At 35.6% G+C, this 21289-nt stretch overlaps 1 protein-coding gene across 2 annotated transcripts in view; it reads right to left on the reverse strand.

The window, feature by feature from the left end:
• Window positions 1-21289, reverse strand: part of GSK3B (glycogen synthase kinase 3 beta) — a 267304-nt gene that overhangs the window by 50376 nt on the left and 195639 nt on the right. For both annotated transcript variants that reach the window (XM_030941605.1, XM_030941598.1), the window contains exon 8: window positions 3608-3703. In XM_030941605.1, coding sequence (XP_030797465.1) covers window positions 3608-3703 — 96 coding nt within the window. The remainder of the gene's footprint in view (window positions 1-3607; window positions 3704-21289) is intronic.

The raw sequence follows: 21289 nt of genomic DNA on the forward strand, positions 1-21289 counted from the left end.
AAGACACAGCAGATAATCGCTATCTTACAAAAGAAAAAAAGCTGAGGCATAAACATTAGGAGCAATGTTTAAACTAGATTCTCACTCTGCATATAATAGCCCACCATTTAACTACACCTCCACATACTAAATGCAGAATTTAAATTTCTTCTCTTCTTCCAACCAATCTCTGTCTCTACTTAATTCTCAATCTACTTTTGCATCACTTCCTTTTCTTTCCGTGTGTTTTTCTTCTTTGTAGTGTACAGTGTACACCAAGGCATAGGTCTTCATTCCCTCACCTCCAATAATAATCCTTGTTTCAAAATATTAGCACTCTATTTCTTTTCCTACTTAAGCCACAAGTGCTTTATTAATGAATTATGTTGCACTGGCTATTGCTATTATGTAATAGCCCAGGGCAACTTATTGGAGTTTTTAATTGTCAAGATGTCTGCCATACACCACACTGGGATCATCTCAGTGTTATTTTTCTGCTATTTCTTCTACACATCTGTATCGCCTTACCTCAATGCTTTCATGAAAGACATTTTCTCTTTTGATCTCTATTTCTGTCTACTTTTTTTTTTTTTTTTAAGAACAGCAAGTCCCAATCTTGGGGATATAGCTGCACAACACTGCAGCACAGGAAACCAGGGTTCATATGTCCACAGCTTCAGGAGATGGGACTAACAGAAGACAGCAATAAAGGTTAAGTGGTTCTTGTTTCCAGACTCCTGTTTACCTGCCCTCGAGGGGCAAAACGGTCTTCTCTTTGGGGGACATTCTATATGGTCTTTAAATGACTTAAATGGCTGTTTACCCTAAGAGCATTTCTCAAGTTACTGTCCACTATCACAATGGTAGGGAAAGGAGTCTGAGTTCCCTCTAGGAATTTTAAGTTTTGTTTTTTAATTCTTATAATAACCTATTTTTTAAAAAAATCAACACAAGCATATTCTCAATCATCTAGATGACAGAGAAAAATAATAAAAATTTCTGCATCTGAATTTACTTTTTTGTTTACAATTCCAGTAACACCCACTCTCATGTGCACAAACGAGGAACCAGCATAAGTGCACTTATTACATAACGCATATGTATGAAGTGAAAACCAGATTATGTCAAAAGACGCCAGATGAATGAAAGGTTCAGAGTCCTTTTAACAGACAAAAAAGATGGGAGAACTGAGTCATTATTCTATACATGGTACAGGAATGGAAATCTAAATAAACGGGCTTTACATAGACGATTCAGGTTTGAAAAGCATTAGTATAAGATATGGAAACATCAAGAATTCAAGAGGGCAAAGGAAGATTTAAAGCATACATATTTAGCACAGCTCTTTCGCTGGCTGGATTTTAATTATAATCAACTATTTCTCACATTCTACTCTAGCTAATACTTGCATTAGAGAGATATAATTCAGGGGGAAAATGCAGAATTTGACACACACTAAATACAGTGCCCCCTCCCTTTTATCTACAGGGGTATGTTCCCAAGACCCTCACGTGGATGCCGAGACTGCAGTTACTACTAAACCCTACATACACTGTTTTTCTCTATACATACATACCAGTAATAAAAGCTTACTTTATAAATTAGGCACAGTAAGAGGTTAACAACAATAATAATAAAATAGAATAATTATAATATCTGTAATAAAATAATGTGAATGTAGTATCTCTCTCAAAATATCTTATATACCTCATCACCCATTTCAGACAGAGGTTGACCAAGTGTAACTGAAACCTTAGATAAAGGAGGACTAGTGGCAATCTTGATAAATAATAATAATAATAATGGAGGATGGGGACTGTTAAATAGGATCTCATGGACTCAATTTCAGCATTATATTTGTCAGAAACTCTATAAGGAGGGTAATATGTGATGAATACTTAGATTATACCAAAAAGAATTTTTCCTTTTCCTCATAAAAATAACATCATTATTAAAGAAAATATGAAAGTTTGAAAAGGTAGAACAAAGAAAATAAAATCGTGCACTTTCTTCTTAACCAAACTACTGTTGGCATTTTGGAATATTTCCCTGTATTTATTTAATACACAGAATTCTCTTTGTTGTTTTTCCCTTAACACAGCTGAAGTCATAGTATACTCCAAATCACTTATTATAAACAATTTAACTTGCAATAACTATAATGGACTCAAATTGTAATGCAGCCCCTAAATCCAAGTAGGCCACCTGAGATTTTCTGGGTTTAGAGTCAGGTGAGAATCCCTAAATATCTTCTGACCCAGATTTAAAATAAGCCTTGAATACAAAGGTCAAAGAACACTTTTGAATCTCAGACTATTTAGTGCTTACCATAAACTTTTAAAAAGGGGAGGCAAGATCGTGGTCTGTTGACCAGGTTGTGGTAAAAGCACTAAAATACTATTGAGGTCTTTGATTCTAAATAGGAAATAAATAATTAGTAATGAGAATTTTCTGAAGATAGATAATGAGATTATGAGACCTTAAAGAAAAAGTAACTGGAATCATAATATACATAAGAGAGAGAGAGAGAAACATACTTTGATTCTACAGAGTGTAAATTATTTCACCTATAGCCCTAATTACTTCATCTCTAATTATGAAAGATCTATAACTAACTAAATGAACTTAACAGTATATAAAATGAATTCTTATAAGTACATTTTAAAATACAGAAAGTCTCTCCTTAAAATACGTATTATAAAGTTGATCATTTGTAACTCATGACACATACACACACACACACACACACACACACACACACACACACACACAGAAGTTTAATCCCGGCTTTGTCACAAGCCATCCATGTAATCTTGGGCAAGTCACTTTGAATCTTTGGTCAGAGTTTCTGAACTTGTACAATGACGAAGTTAGAGATTCACTCTACTTATAAACCCTACTGAGAAATTTTGTTTTTTTTCTCTTCATAATCTCACAAATCAAACTGAGGTGAAAACACTTTATAAAATCTCTCTTAAAATCATTCCAATTAAATACCAAAGAAAAAAAAAAAGGTTCCCTGGTACATTAGCAATTATGCTCTTTAGAACTGGTTCCATCTAATGTTAAGGTTAGGTTTTTCCAAAGGCTAGTGACATCCAGTTAACATATCAATTGTTTTTAATGTATACTCCCAGCAAGATTACATTTGCTTTCTAATCATGTTTCCAAAACGCCAGTAGGAAGGTAAACAAGAGAGGAAAAACACAAAATGCCGTCTATAATAAGGTACCTGTTTTAACAGTTTAAAAGAATAATGTTTGAAATGTATGGTATGCTATATGATATTAAACTATACACCTCTATGTAAATAAACTTCTGAATTTTAGGTTGTCAAAATTTTATATAAGATCCTACTCCTAAATCAAATTCTGTACTTGAATGATGTAAGTACACTGTCCTTACCTTGCAAATAAAAAACCAGGCTAGAAACTGTCTACAGGAAATCAATGAGACTGAAACTATATAAAGTCAATGAAACACTCAAGTACATCTACACAACTATCTTTACATGCAGAACTGCTTGTATTCATGCAACTATCTGATCTCAAAATAGTTTAGTTTAAGAACGAGAAACCTGCTTTAGTTAACTATTGACTAATACACTTTAAAAAAAAAACTGACTCACCTTCGTCCAAGGATGTGCCTTAATTTGAGGGAATTTAAATTCTGTGTAGTTTGGGTTCATTTCTCTGATTTGCTCCCTTGTTGGAGTTCCCAGGACCTAGATAAAGAAAGCAGGTTATTGCCATCTTTTCCTATATATTTAGAAATTTATATGTTTTAAGGCATTGGATTCACTTAAAAAAGGAATTCTCAAATAAAATACTTAACTCATTAAATAGAGCAGTGCTATGATCTGAATATGTCCCCCAAAGCTCATGTGTTGGAAACTTAATACCCAATTCAACAGTGTTGAGAGGTGGGATGTTTAAATGGTAATTAGATAATGGCTCTGCCCTTGTGAATGGACTCACATCATTAAAGTGGAAGCAGGCTTGTTATTTCAAGAGCGGGTTGGTTAGCAATGTAAGTTTGGCTCCCTCTCACTCTTGCCCTGTCTTGACTTTCTGCCTTCCAACATGAGATGATACAGCAAAGAAGGCCATCACCAGATGTGGGCCCTTTGACATTGGACTTTCCAGTCTCTGGGACAGTGAACCAAGTAAATTTCTATTGTTTATATATTACCCAGTCTTTGGTATTCTGTTATAGCAGCACAAAACAGACTAAGGCAAACAAACTTTGTGAAAGCCTTTTATCTGTAGCCGACTACAGATTTCATGCTGTATTACCATAGACAGACTTCTATGATAACAATAATGTTAAATTTGGGTCATAAAAAAGATTACCATACTCATAAATATTCAAGTAAAAATCAGGTATATTTGTTTTCTCTAGAAAAACTATCTATCGCAATAATCACATCTGAGAGTATTTTTTCTTCACTTAGTTCAGTATAGCCAAAGATTATACAGCTGTCCCTTGGTATCCAGATTGTTTCAGGAGCCCCCTGAGGATACCAAAATCCAGACACGTTCGAGTCCCTTATATAAAATGGCATAATAGTTGCATATAACCTACTTACATCCTCCTATACTTTAAATCATCTTTAGGTTATTATAATACTTAGGTTATGATAATACTTAAATAGTTGTTACATTGTATTGTTTTTAAGTTGTACATTATTCTTTATTAATGTATTTTTACATTGTTATTTTCTGAATATTTTTGATCTGCAGTTGGTTGATTCTGCAGATGTGGAATCTGCAGATATGGAGGGCCAATTGTATTATCAATATATCAGGTAAACTTTATTATAAACCCTCAATAATTCATTTAGTTGTTGAATACTTAGTGTCCCTTGTGTACAAGGAACTATGTCAGGACTTTTGGAGGATACAAAGAACAAGAGATTTCCTGCTACCATAAACTTACATATTTGTATGTCCAAAAAGTATAACTACAGTACACAACAAAAATGTATTGAGCACTTCATTGTCTCTAGAGCTATACTAGTGACTGAACAAAGGAAAGCACATGGACCTGGCTGTACAAGATGGATGACAGGAAGAAACATTAAATGCTAAAAATTGAGGACTTTGAAGAGAAACACTACATATTACTCATCTTTATAACTATAACACCTTGTATAAATCAAATTTGTTGAAATAAAATATTAAACCAGTTACAGTTCAAGAATAGTTGCACAGAAGTAGAAGAAAGGAATGGTAAGTACTAGATTTGTGGTGGCAACGAGTGAACAATCAGGCATAATTCTGTAACCATTCAGGGCAAAGTGAGAATTTGTTATGTTTTTGTTATTGGTTCTAATTCTTTAGACTCTGCTAAAACTTTCAGAACTTCATTCAAATTTTTAAAAGTTTGTTCTTTAAAAGACGCTTAAGAAAATGAAAAGGTTAGCCACGAACTGAGGTATTTAGAATACATAAAAAACTTATAATTCAAAATAAGACAAGCCAATACAAATCAGCAAAAGATATGTACAGGCATTTCACCAACGATGACATAGAGATGGCAAATAAGCACAAGAAAAGATGTTCGGCATCATTAATCATTAGGGAAATGCTAATTAAGACGAGATACCACTACATACCCAATAAGAAGGCTAAAATTAAAGACTATGTAGGCCGGGCGCGGTGGCTCAAGCCTGTAATCCCAGCACTTTGGGAGGCCGAGACGGGCGGATCACGAGGTCAGGAGATCGAGACCATCCTGGCTAACACGGTGAAACCCCGTCTCTACTAAAAATACAAAAACTAGCCGGGCGAGGTGGCGGGCGCCTGTAGTCCCAGCTACTCGGGAGGCTGAGGCAGGAGAATGGCGTAAACCTGGGAGGCGGAGCTTGCAGTGAGCTGAGATCCGGCCACTGCACTCCAGTCCGGGCGACAGAGTGAGACTCCGCCTCAAAAAAAAAAAAAAGACTATGTATAACACATCTTGGCAAGGATGTAGAACAACTGAAGCTCTCACCATTGATGGTGGAAATGTGAAATGGTATACAGCACCTTGGAAAACAGTTTGGAAGTTTCTTAAAAGCTAAACATATACGTATCATACAACCCATCATGCCCACTCCTAGGTACTTACCCAAGAGAAATGAACGCATATGTTCATACAGAGACTTGTACACAAATATGCATAGCATATTTTTTGCAACTGCTAAACAGTAGAAACAAACCAAAATGGCATCGACAAGTAAATAAATGGTACATAGCCATACAGTAAAATATTACTCAGTAATTTAAAAAGAACATGGATGAATCTAAAAATAATAAAGCTGAGTGAGAGAAGCCAGACCAAAAAGAGTACCTAAAGTATAATCACATTCATGTAGAATTCTAGCAAATTTTCTACCTATAGTGACAGAAGATCTACAGTTTTGAGAAGCAGGACTACAAAGGGACACTAGGAAGCTACTGGGATTACGAATGTTCATTATCTCAGTTTCATGGGTGTAAGGATACGGCAAAACTTATCAAGTTGAACACTTTAAATATGTGCAGTTTTTAAAAATATTTATTTCTGTGGACACATAGGAGAATATATCTGTGGAATATATGAGACACTCTGATGTAGGCATACAATGTGTAATAATCACATCAGGGTAAATGTGATATCCATCACCTCAAGCATTTGTCCTTTGTTTATTTTTATTTATTTATTTATTTTAGAGACTGAGTCTTGCACTGTTGCCCAGGCTGGAGTGCAGTGGCGTCATCTTGGCTCACTGCAAGTTCCACCTCCTGGGCTCACGCCATTCCCCTGCCTTAGCCTCCTGAGTAGCTGGGACTACAGGCGCCTGCCACCACGCCTGGCTTATTTTTTGTATTTTTTAGTAGAGACGAGGTTTCACAGTGTCAGTCAGGATAGTCTCGATCTCCTGACCTTGTGATCCACCCACCTCGGCCTCCCAAAGTGCTGGGATTACAGGTGTGAGCCATCGTGCCCGGCCTATCCTTTGTTTTATAGACAACCCAATTATACTCTAAAGTAGTTTTCAATATTTAATTAAATTATTATTGTGTATAGTCACCCTGTTGTGCTATGAAATACTAGATTTTATTCTTTCCATTGTTTTGTACCCATTAACCATCCCTATTTCCCCCTCAACTGCCCTTCTCAGCTTCTGCTAACCATCATTCTACTCTCTATCTTCATGAGTTCAATTGTTTTAATTTTTAGCTCTCATAAATAACGAGAACATGTGAAGTTTGTCTTTCTGTGCCTGGCTAAACACAATGACTTCCGGTGCCATCTATGTTGTTGCATACAATAGAATCTCATTCTTTTTGAGTATATATATACACACACACACACACACACACACACATATATCACATTTTCTTTATCTATTCATGAAGTGTCCATGCTGATGAACACTTAGGTTGCTTCCAAACCTTGGCTATTGCGAAGAGTGTTGCAATAAACATAGGAGTGCAGTTATCTGTTCAATATACTGATTTCCTTTCTTTTGGATATATACCTAGCAGTATGACTGCTAGATGGTATGGCAGCTCTATTTTTAGTTTTTTCAGGAGCCTCCATACTGTTCTCCATGGAAGCTGTACTAATTTACATCACCACCACCAACATACAAGGATTCTGTTTTCTCCACATCCTTGTCAGCATTTGATACTGCCTGTCATTTAGAGATAAAAGCCATTTTATCTGGGGTGAGATGATATCTCATTGTAGTTTTGATTTGCATTTCTCTGATGATCAATGATGTTGAGCACCTCTCATACACCTGTTTGCCATCTGTATGTATCCTTTTGAGCAATGTCTATTCAGATCTTTTGTCCATTTCAAAATCAGATTATTAGATATTTTTCCTATAAAGTTGTTGAAGCTTCTTATATATTCTGGTTATTAAGCTCTTGTCAAATATTTTCTCCCAATTTGTGCATTGTCTCTTCAGTCTGTTAACTGTTTCCTTTGCTGTGCAGAAGCTTTTTATCTTGATGTGGTCCCTATGTGCAGTTTCTTGTATGCCAATTACACCTGTAATAAAAACTTTCAGAAATTATTTAACTATTAGAATACATAAAGTTTGGGTAAGACAGATGGAAGAATATTCTGAACTACAGAATCATTATTGACATAAATCAAAAAGGAATCTAGTTAAAAATAAACTGACATTTAACTGTGTATAAGGTAATTTCTGAGCAAACTCCTAATGTTATTGGCAAGAAAATAAAAAGGTGACTGTAAAAATAATCTAAATTATTAACACTTATTCTAACCCCTATTTCTAACATTGTTCTGGTGATATGTGCATGTGTCTGTGTATGTGTATACATGTACCTGGTGAGAAGGTGAGGAGTGAAAAATGAGGGAGCAGTACTAATAAGCTTATCAATAATTGTCACATGCAATGCCACTGGATTCTTTTGAGAGCTGAAAACAAACAACGGTGGCAATGACATGAATAAACGAGTGTTTATAAACGTATACCTTCAGTGACCCTACAACCTACTGATTTCCATTTCAAGCTATTATACCCCAATAGAGAAATTCTTATACCTCTAAAGCAACATTGTTCATAGTAATAAAACACTGCCAATAAAAGCAAAAATCCACCAGTAGAATTAACAAATAAATTGTGGCACATAGTCATACAATAATATACTAACTAGCAATGAAGAGGACTAAACCAGAGCCACACATACCTTTATGGATGAATCTCACAAACAATGAATGCACACAGTATGACTGCCTTATATAAAGTTCAAAATCAGACAACACATAGTTTACATAGTAAAACTGTGTATAACTAAATAAAAAACATAAGAATACTCATCATTAAAATCAAGTACGGATTATCTAGTTTAACAAAGAGGATGTGGAAAAGGGGGCTGTGACTGGTATGGGGCAAAAGTAATTCTTCTACCTCTAATTCTTAATGTAAGTTGTAGTTACATGAATATTTACTATTGTACTTAAAACAATATATTTGTATATATTTTTCATTATGATATATTTAGAAATAACCAAAATGATACTTCAGAAATGCCCACTCTTGAATGAGTATTTGTTGTACAGTCATCCTCTATATATTCAGTACTTTGCTAACATAAGACACAGTACTAACTCTCCAAAAGAAATGAGAATTATATGATGTCCATTAGTAAATGCACCTGTTTACTGTGTGAACAGAAATCACATGGACTTCTTAAGCATTCAGCTAACTTTCCTATAGAGGTTATGGGGGATAATTCAAGAGTTACTGATATGGTTTGACTATGTTCCCACCTAAATCTCATTTTGAATTGTAGCTCCCATATTTCCCTTGTGTTGTGGGAGGAACCCAGTGGGAGATAATTGAATCATGGGGGCAGTTTGTCCCATGTTGTTCTCATGATAGTGAATAAGTCTCACAATATCTGATGGGTTTTATAAAGGGGAGTCTGCCTGCAGAAGACAAGCTTCCGTCTCTTGCCTGCCACCATCCATGTAAGATATGACTTGCTCCTCCTTGCCTTCTGCCATGATTGTGAGGCCTCCCCAGTCATGTGGAACTGTAAGTCAATTAAACCTCTTTCCTTATTAAATTACCCAGTCTAGGGTATGTCTTTATCAGCAGCGTGAAAATGACTAATACAGTTACAACGTATAACGTAAGTCAGGATGTTCCTTGAAATGAAAGTTTTACAATTCTTGTTTTTTTTTTTTCTACTTATAACCTAAGAATATTCCTAATGGACGCAAATCTGTGAAATACACAATAAAACAGTTGAGAAGCATGTGCTTATACACAAAGTATGCTTAACATATAAACTTTTAATAATTTATTTAAGGTACACCATGTGTGTGTACTCACTCTCACATCCTTCTCCCTAAACTCACTGTCTCACAGCCACTTAGATCTAAACATTTTACCTAATATTATGTCAAGGAAAATTTCAAACAAAAAAGTTGTAAAAGTTTTACAGTGAACACCAACCCACTATATCCACTATCCATATTCTCCAACTAACATTTTACTCTATTTGGTTCATCACATATCCAACCCTCTATCCATACATCAATCCAACTATTTTTTGATGCATTTCAAAATAAGTTGCAGATATCAGCACACATCAGCATGCATATAATTAACGTTTGATATTTACAACTTTATAAGCATTTTTTACATACCTTGAATCCTCCCTTTAATATATACCAGAAAACGCACATGGAAAATCTTTATCACAATGGGAAATAATCTGCTTTGATGAATAGTGATGATATTTAAAAAGTATTTTTTTTCTTCTGCAACTCATTCCTTTATAAAGATTTATACACTTTTACTGTCAGTTTTGCTGTTGATTTGCATTTATTTCACCTGGGTTCCCCACTGGTTAAAACAAGGTTTCTTTATTATACTTACAATCAGTGGTCAGAGTTTTAACTAGCTATATTCTTTACCTTCAAAATGTAGTTATCACTGACTTTTAAGAGGCTTTAACTACCAACCTGTAAATAGAATTGTTGTTGATGTATTCACTATAAATTATTTTTAAAAAGCAATTAACTAAAAAAAGTCTGTCAGCACAAAATGGCAAAGAAAATCCTATTCATCCATTTACTGTCACATGACTGTGAATCACGAAGGCTATTAGATGGGAAACAGAGATCCTAACATTACAGTATGTTCCATGTTTAATTCAACTACTATCATTTTTCTAGTCTTTTCCTTATTGTTTTTTAAATCTTAACACCAGGTTCTCCCTAGGGTGGCTGACAGTGGGATTTACAACATATTAAAAAATACTAACAATTCAAAAAGCTCTCAAATTTGAAACACTGAAGAATATTTTATTACGACAAGGTCCTCACAATATAGGAAAAAAACTACTTATTTCTGTTGGTGACTTCTAATGATAAACCAATTAAAATAAAACTTTAGGGAGCAATTTAAAAATGCCTACTATCCCTATTCGTGATCAAGAATGGTCACAAAAAAAAATATTTTAAAAAAATGGAAACTAGATGAGAGATTTTCTAATTCAGGGGTCAGCAAACTTTTTCTGGAAAGGGCCAGAGAGTAAATATTTAAAGCTTGTGGGACACAAAGTCTCTGTCACTGCTCAACTCTGCAACATAAAAACAACCACAAACAAAAGTTTATTTACAAAAATGGGTAGCAGATTGTGTTTGGCCCCTGGACTCTACTGTGTTGACCCTTAATCGAGTACAAACATTTTTAAACATGAGAAAAACAGACCCAGAAGGAGTATCTTTTCAGAGGTCATAACCAGAAATAGAGCTAGAAAGGAATTTAAACCTTATTAGTGGTAAACAAATTGTAGGAGGTGGCATCAAAGAATCTGGTTATTGAATGTGGCTAGAAGGTAAACAATTTCAGTAGTTGTGAAAAATCTTGATGATATTAGGCATGAAGGAGTAGATCTGGAAGAGAGAATAATATTTGAGATCAGACATTCAGGAAGAACCAGGAAGAGCTCTCCACCAAGTGGTGGACATCAGATACATTACTTAGAAGAGAGCTTGAGGCTAAAAGAACTGCTTTGGTAGTACCTGTGGTATAAGCGCTAGGTGGCTGTGACAGTGTATAACAGTCAAAGCAGACAAAGAAGAGTGCTAAAGATGGGCATACAAATATACAGAAAAAAGAGATATTTAAACAGAAGGCTGAGATAGAAGTACAAGGAGTTGGGCGAGGTCCCACAGACACTGACACCATGGGGGCCAAGGAAGGTGAACACTTAAAGGACAAAGAAGTATCTTGTGACACAATGAACCCAAGCAAAAAATAAAGTCCAAAAGGTGTTCACTGCAGGTGGCCATTAAGATTTCCTTTCTGATCTTGCTGAGGTCATGAGAAGAGCAAGCCGACCACAATCACCTGACATGAGTTTAGTGGAATTAAGTTTTCCTTTCAAAACGTACTGGCTGGCAGCGAGAGAAAGGAGAGAACAAAGAACAAATATTTATTAAGCACATAGCATGTAAGAGCAGTGTGCTAGATATATCAATTTTCTTTTCTCATTTGAATTTTGCAGATACAATATTATCCTCTTTTACACTTGAAAAACCTAAGGCTGACAGAAGTCTCAAGGTTACAATTTGTCAGTGGTAGATAGGGATACAAATGTATGTGTCACTGACTCCCTAAAATGGTCTATCTAATGTTAAGGACAGAAAAGAAGGAAGACTTTTTACAAAATAACTTTTAAAAAGTCATTTTCAGGCCAGGCGCAGTGGCTCAAGCCTGTAATCCTAGCACTTTGGGAGGCCGAGACGGGCGGATCACGAGGTCAGGAGATCGAGACCATCCTGGCTAACACGGTGAAACCCCGTCTCTACTAAAAAAAATACAAAAAAAATAGCCAGGGCGAGGTGGCAGGTGCTTGTAGTCCCAGCTACTTGGGAGGCTGAGGCAGGAGAATGGCATAAACCCGGGAGGCGGAGCTTGCAGTGAGCTGAGATCCGGCCACTGCACTCCAGCCTGGGCGACAAAGCGAGACTCCATCTCAAAAAAAAAAAAAAAAAAAAAGTCATTTTCTTAAACTACACTGATTATTCCATAAAAAAGAAAACTGAATCCTTTTGAGTTGTATAAAATATATAACGGTTTTGTAAGATCATGAGGCTATAAACAAGTTTCGAAAGTTAAATAGACTTTTTGGCAACTTAAACAAAATACCGATTTAAATAAAATCTACCCCTATCATGGTAATTCAAGTTAATAAAATGAGTATCAACATTATACTGAATGGGCAAAAACTGGAAGCATTCTCCTTGAGAAGTAGAACAAGACAAGGATGCCCACTCTCACCATTCCTATTCAACACAGTACTAGAAGTGCTAGCCAGAGCAATCAGGCAGGAGAAAAAAACAAATAGCACCCAAATAAAAAAAGAAGTAGTCAAACTATTTTCTTCACAGATGATATGATTCTATACCTAGAAAGCCCTAAAGACAAAGGTTTTTGTCAAAAGGTTCCTGGAACTGATAAATGCCTTCAGTAAAGTTTCAGGATACAAAATCCATAAATGAAAGTAAGTAGCATTTCTATACACCAATAATGTTCAAGCTGAGAGCCGAATCAAGAACACAATCCTATTTACAATAGCCACAAATAAAATACCTAGGAATACTTCTAACCAAGGAGGTGAAAGATCTCTACAGGGAGAACTACAAAATGCTGCTAAGAGAAATCAGATGACACAAACGGAAAAGCATTCCATGCTCATGGATTGGAAGAATCAGTACCGTTAAAATGGCCATACTGCCCAAAGCATTCTACAGATTCAATGCTATTCCTATCAAACTACCAATGTCATTTTTCATGCTATTCCTATCAAACTACCAATGTCATTTTTCACAGAACTAGAAGAAACTATTCTTAAATTCATATGGAACCAAAAAAGAGTCCATATAGCCAAAGCAATCCTAAGCAAAAAGGACAAAGCCAGAGGCATCACATTACCTGACCTCAAACTATACTGTAAGGCTACATTAATCAAAACAGCATCATATTGGTACAGTTGGCAAAAATAAGCAATGGGGAAAGGATTCCCTACTCAATAAATGGTGCTGGGATAGCTGGCTAACCACATGCTAAAGAATGAAACTGGACCCCTATCTTTCACCATAAATAAAAAGTGACTCAAGATGGACTTAAGATTTAAATGTAAGACCTCAAACTATAAAAATTTTACACGAAAACCTAGGAAACACTATTCTAGACATTGGCCTTGAGAAATAATCTGTGACTGAGTTCTCAAAAGCAACTGCAATAAAAACAAAAATTGGTGAGAACTAATTAAAGAGCTTCTGCATTGCAAAACCAACCATCAAAAGAATAAACAGACAACTTACAGAATTGGAGAAAATAGTCACAAACTACACATCTGACAGGTCTCCTACCCAGAATCTGTAAGAAACTTAAATCAACAAGCAAAAAACAAATAACCACATTAAAAAACAGGCAGAAGACATGAACAGAAACTTCTCTAAAGAAGACATACTGGCTAACACGGTGAAACCCTGTCTCTACTAAAAAGTACAAAAAACTAGCCGGGCGAGGTGGCAGGCGCCTGTAGTCCCAGCTACTCAGGAGGCTGAGGCAGGAGAATGGCGTGAACCCGGGAGGCGGAGCTTGCAGTGAGCTGAGATCCGGCCACTGCACTCCAGCTTGAGCGACAGAGCGAGACTCCGTCTCAAAAAAAAAAAAAAGACATACAAGTGGCCAACAAACATGAAAAAAATGCTTCACAATCACTAATCATCAGAGAAATGCAAGTCAAAATCACAATGAGATACCATCTCACATCAGGCACAATGGCTAACTAAAAAGTAAAAAAACAACAGATGTGGTGAGGCTGCAGAGAAAAGGGAACACTTATATGCTATTGGTGGGAATGTAAATTAGTCCAGCCACTGTAGAAAGCAGTTTAGAGATTTCTCAAATAACTTGCTTGACCCAGCAACGCCATCACTATGTATACATCCAAAAGAAAAATTGTTCTACCAAACAGATACAACCACTTACATGTTCATCATAGCATTCTTCACAATAACAAAGACATGGAATCAACTTACATGCCCATCAATAGTGGACTAGACAAAGAAAATGTGGTACATATACACCATAGACTACCACGCAGCCATAAAAAAAATTATGTCCTTTGCAGCAACATAGATGCTGCTGGAAGCCATTATCCTAAGCAGATTACTGAATAGAAAAGCAAATACCGCATGTTCTCACTTATAAGTGGGAGCTAAACATTGGGTACTCATAGACATAAAGATGGCAATAATACAAACTGAGGATAACTAGAGAGGGAAAGAAGGCTGCAAAACTAACTATTGGGTACCATGCTCAGTACCTGGGTGACAAGATCCTTCATACCTCAAACCTCAGCATCACACAAGATACCCAGGCAACAAACTTGCACATGCACCCCTGAAACTAAAATAAAAGTTGGAAAAAATATTTGAAACTGTTAATAACAGAGGTCTTTAGCAACCGAATACTAGGAAGAAACAGTCATCTAACTGGCTAAACAAGATAAAATTGAGTATAAAAAATCTAAAACTTATTTTAAAATGCTTTGTAAAATATACTTAATAGAATGCCATGCAAAGGCTTGCACTGTATTATTATTTTTTAAAAGGCTACTATAGACTTCTGCATCTAGCTGTGATGAAATAATGAACACTGAAACTGCCCCCCAGGTGTAAACAACTAAGAAACTGGCTGACAAACAAAATTCAACATTTTTAAAGAAGTAGGAAAATATAAGAGAAAAAATCAAGTCAGTCAACAGACACAGATCCAGAAATGACAGAGATGACAGAATTAGCACATAAGTACTTTAAAATAGCTATTATAACAAGGAGAGAAATAGAAGATATAAAAAAGAACCAAATGGATATTATACAGTTAAAAAATATAGCATGTGAAATTAAAACTTCACAGGAGAGGATTAACAGGTTAGACACAGGGGAGAAACTGAATCACTGAATTAAAAAAATAGCAATAGAAACTATCAAAGCTGAAGCATGGAGGGAAAAAACATGTACAAATGTGACTTGAGTCTGATGGTGGGAAGTAGGGCAGATACAGAAAAATTATTTGAAGAAACATTACCAAAACTTACCCAAATTTTATAAAAACCATGCATTATCCCACAAATACAAGAAGTTCAATGAACCTTAATGAGGACAAATACAAACAATACTATAAAAACTCATAATCAACTGGTAAAAGCCACTCATAAAGTGAAAATCTTCAAGAATGTCAGAAACACATTACAGACAGGGCATATACGGGATATCAACAGCTGACTTCTTATCAGAAACAAAGTCAGAAGAAAAAGAGAGATCTCTCCAAAGAGTGAAAGAAAAATAAACCCTGGAAACCAATTCTGTCAGGTGAAAATATCCTTCAAAATAAATTTTTAGGCAAACAAAAGCTAACCGAGTTTGTCACCAGCAGATCTTCACCACAAAAAAGTAGTTCAGGATGAAAGAAAGACTTCCAAATGGGCATTCTGATCTACACAAAGGAATAAAGAGCACTGAAAATGGTAAATATGCAGTTAAACGTATGACATTTCCCCCTCATTAAAAAATTCCTCTTGAAGAAATTGCTTAAAACAAAGTAACAACTGTTGTAGGAAGTCAAGGACCCTGAACAGAGGGACTGGCTGGAGCTGTGGCAGAGGAACATGAATTGTGAAGATTTCATTTTAATATGGACATTTATCAGCTCCCAAATAATACTCTTATAATTTCTTATGCCTGTCTTTATTTTAATCTCTTAATCCTGTTATCTTCGTAAGCTGAGGATGTACATCACCTCAGGACCATTATTGTGTTAACTGTACAAATAGATTGTAAAACATGTGTGAGTAACATGAAATCAGTGCACCTTGAAAAAGAACAGAATAACAGTGATTTTCAGGGAACAAGGGAAGACAACTGTAAGGTCTGACTGCCTGCAGTGTCGGGCAAAATAGAGCCATATTTTTCTTCTTGCAGACAGCCTATAAATGGACGTGCAAGTAGGGAAGATATCGCTAAACTCTTTTCCTAGCAAGGATTAATACTCTGGGAAAGGAATGCATTCCTGGGGGGAGGTCTATAAACAGCTGCTCTGTGAGTGTCTATCTTATGCTGTTGAAATAAGGACTGAAATACGCTCTGGTCCCCTGCAGTACCCTCAGGCTTACTAGGGTGGGAGAAAACGCTGCCCTGGTAAATTTGAGGTCAGATGGGTTCTCTGCTCTCAAACCTTGTTTTCTGTTAAGATGTTTATCAAGACAATACGTGCACTGTTGAACATAGACCCTTATCAAAAGTTCTGCCTTTTGTCTTTTGTCTTCCTTCCTCACAAGCATGTGATCTTTGTTCTTCCTTTTGCCCTTTGAAGCATGTGATCTTGTGACCTACTCCCTGTTCTTGCAACTCCTCCCCTTTTGAAATCCTTTTTATGTGCTGGTTTTGCGGCTCAGGTGGGCATCACGGTCCTACCAATATGTGGTATCACCCCCGGAGGCAGAGCTGTAAAATTCCTCTCTTTGTACTCTTTCACTTTATTTCTCAGCCAGCCGACACTTATGGAAAATAGAAAGAACCTATGTTGAAATATTAGGGGTGGGTTCCCCCAATAAACAACAAATATTGTAAGGATTATAACATGTAGAATTAAAAAGTATGAAAACTATAGCACAAAGAACAGGAAGGGGAATGGAAATACTGTCACATGGTTCTTGTTTTCCATATGACATTGTATATTACTACTTGAAGACAGACTGTAATATATTGATGCACGTTTTAAATCTTAGACCAACCTTTAAAAATGCAACAAGGAAGTATAGCTTAAAAGCCAATAGAAAAAATAAAAACTACTGTTTTAATCCATAGGTGGCAGTAAAAGAGGGGGAAAAACAGAGGAAAGGAAAGATGGGATGAAAAGAAAACAAATACCAAGGTGCAAAACTTAAACTCAACCACAGTGATAATTACACTGAATGCAAACAGTCTAAGTACTTCAATTAGAAAGGGAGAAATTGTCAAACTCAATTAAAAAACACCTAACTATATGTCTGTAAGAAATGCACTTTAAATTAAAACACATAGATTAAAAGTAAAAGAATGCAAGAAATTATACCATGCAAATACTAATCATAAGAAAGATAGAGTGCCTATATTAATATAAGAAAATGAAAACTTCAGGATAAGAAAATTAAACAAAAATAAAGAGGGGCATTTCCTAATGATAGAAGTCATTTTAAGACTAAATCTAAAATTATTGAGAAGACCATGTGTTGATGAGAATGTGGAGCACTGGAGTTCTCATGTGTTGTTGGTGGGAGTGTAAAATAGTAAAACTGCTTTGGAAAATAGTTTGGTAACCATACACTTACTTACCATATGATCAGCAATTTCATTCCTACTTTTTTATTCAAGAGAAATATAAACATATGTCTGCAAAAACACTTGTAAACAAACATTCACAGGAGCTTTACTCATAATAATCAAAACTCCAAAACAAATCAAATGTCCATTAACAGGTGAATGAATAAACACATTGTGGTATACTCATAACACAGAATACAACTCAGCATAAAAAGGAATAAACAGGTGATACAGACAACAACACTGACGAATCTCACAAACATGATACTGAGCAAAAAAAGCCAAATACAAAAGAAATATATTTCATTTATGAAATTCTAGAATAGGCATCTGTAGTGACAGAAAGTTGATCAATGATCACCTGAGACAGAAGATGGGAAACTGACCACAAAAGAGAATGAACAGGGTGACCAACCATCCCAGTTTGCCTGGGACCATCTTGGCAAACCCCTCAGACTGGGCAAACTGAGACATTTGGTCATTCCAGGCTATAAAAAGAAACATTTTTAGGATGATAGAAATGTTCTAAATCTTGACCAGGGTAGTGGTTACATGGCTTTGTTTGTTGAAATTTACTAAACTGTCATTTAAAATGGCTATATTATACATAAATTATATTTCTATTAACTTGATTTAAAAAGTAAAAAAAAAAAAAAAACAAAAAACAGGGATCATTATGTAACTTGTGTTGCCTTTACTAAATGCAAACAGATGTTTAACCTTAAATTACTATTTATAAGGCTAGCATTAAAAGTATCAGAATCTGTCAAACCCTAAAATAAGAACTATTTTATATACAATATGCATATTTTTTTTTAAGAAACCAAAGATGAGACATAATCAAGAGGCATTTAAAAAACTTTTCAGTCTCTGAAGTTATTCACATTTCAAAACATTTATTTAGTGCCTATCCTCAAGAAGCTCTACGGCAGAGAGACTTGTACATAAATCAACAACAATCACGTGACAGTAGTATAGCAAAGTAAGTATAGGTAATGTGTGAGGTGAAAGTGCTACACTGCAATGGAAAGAGGAATGGATTCAGAAGGTTCTGGAAGGGGAGTCAAGAGCTGATTTTACTTAAGGAATGTAGGAGGCAAATGAGTAAAAAGTACATTCTCTGCACACTAGGTGTGTAGGTGAAAAACAGCATGCTAAAAGAGAATAAGGATTGGATTATAGATGGATGATATAATTAAAGGTTAAAAGGCAAGCAAGTGACAGATATGAAGAGCAAAGATTCTGAATGCATGACTATCTTTAATATCACAAACATAAGACATTTTAGCAACAATCCTATTTCAACCTCTGAGTATATCTTTAGGTTTTATATTAAGTTTTTATTAGGTTCAAAGAATATTTCTACCTGATTTACTCTGGCTGAATTCTACATTTGGAACTTTTGGAACAGAATAATTGAACAATAATTTTATAGATTAAAAAAGATGTTCAATAAATTCTCATTTCATACACAAAACAAGTCTTAGGGTTCACTTGAATTTTAAGAGATGGAAATTTTTTTCCCCAAAACGTTTAGACTAAAGACATATACTTTGAGTAATTAATACTTATTCCTGGATTTCCTGAAAAGTGAGTCCTTTTTTTCACTTAAAGGAAGTTAAACCACATGGAAATGTTTTATGCACACTTCTGTAAGTATATTTCATACAAAAGAGGGGGGAATTTTAAAAACTATCACACCAATGGGAAGAGAACATATTCTCAGTTATCTATTACTAGAACTCATGACCTTTCCATTTGTTGCAAAAAGCACCAAGATCAGCCTGCCCCACCCCTTTGGGGATACTGCTTATCCCCTTACTATTAAATCAATCATTTTATCTGTTTCTGGTCCCACCTGGTTACAAATTTATCCAAACACTGAAAACATCAACACAGGAATTATGAGTTGATAATTACTGTCTTCAAAGAAATAATATGGCCCAAGAAGCACGTGACAAAAAGCAACTGACAAAAGCTCTGAAATGCTAGTATTTCTTCCACAACCTTGTTTATTTTATAGTTCAACACCAGAGGTCGCCAAACTTCAGCAATAGAGGTGCACGTGCAGCCTTTAAGAGCGAAGTAAAAGAGAGTCTATTAGGAATGTTGCTGCTCCGCTTAAATCCTGCAGTTGCTTCCAACTGCTTACAAGCTAATGTGATCTGGCCACTGTCAACAGCTCCAGTCTTCTCTTTCCCAGTAAACTCATATTCTATCAACCCCACCAGGCAGAACCTTAAGTGACAACCATAAAGAAACACACGAAACCCAGTTTTACTAAATATTTATCCACTCCCTTCCCTTCCCTATCTGGTAAAAATACATTTTGATGTTTCAAGATTCAGCTCAATGGTTAGCTGTCCTATGAAGGCTTTCCAGACAGCACTACTCTAAGTGAAATGCCTCTGCCTTTGTACTCTGCTCAGACATCTGGAATAATACTGGGTTTGCCCTATTGCCCTCAGTTGTTCCTCTCCTCCCATCCACCAGTCTCTGAAGCCCCTGAAGGCGAGAACCCTTTAAGTTCTTGCCCAGCACCCAGTAAAAACGGTTCACTAAATTAATGCACGTAGTTAACGTGGTATGTACCTTGAAAGACTAAAGGAATGTACGGCTAGGCCTATAGACAATGAATTCAATAAAGGCTTTAAAAATAAAATTATGTAACACAATATAATCATTGTATAAATGGTTGAATACCTAAACATCTTCATTTCTTTTCTGCATAAAAGAACTGCATATGGAAATTAGAGTGTTGGGTTACGTTAGGTTGGCTGTTACATCCTCATCAGTTGCTAGAAATTTTAATTGTTCCCTTTTTTGGCGATTTAACATTGCTATAAACTTTGCGTACCTGTTTTGTGTGGATATAAGTTTTCAATTATCTAGGATATATACCTACAAACTGAATTGCTGGGTCATATAACTAAATGTTTAATATTTTGAGGAAGTGCCAAACTTGTTCAAGGTTTGCATTATTTTACAACCACACCAGCAACGCATGAAGGTTCCAGTTTCCCCATATCCTCACCAACATCAGTTACTGTCTTTTCACTTTAGTCATTATGGTGAGTGTGATAACAGTATTCATTATGGTACTGACTTTCATTTCCTTGATGAATAATGATGTTGAGCATCTTTTCGTATGCTTACTGGCCATTTGTGTATCTTCTTTAGAGAAGTGTATGCAGATTCTTTGTCCATTTTTCAAGTGGGCTTTCTTTTTATTATTGAGTTGTAAGAATTCCTTATATACTGTAGAGACAAATCCCTTACCAGACATAATCTGTAAAAATTTTCTCCAATTCTTTTAACTTTCTTGACGCTGTCTTCTAAAGCACAAGTTTTTAAATTTGACACAGTCCAATTTACTTGTTTTTCTTTTGTAATGTGTGCTTTTGTGTTACAC

This window comes from Rhinopithecus roxellana, chromosome 1 (assembly GCF_007565055.1).
Source record: "Rhinopithecus roxellana isolate Shanxi Qingling chromosome 1, ASM756505v1, whole genome shotgun sequence".
Lineage (NCBI taxonomy): Eukaryota > Metazoa > Chordata > Mammalia > Primates > Cercopithecidae > Rhinopithecus > Rhinopithecus roxellana.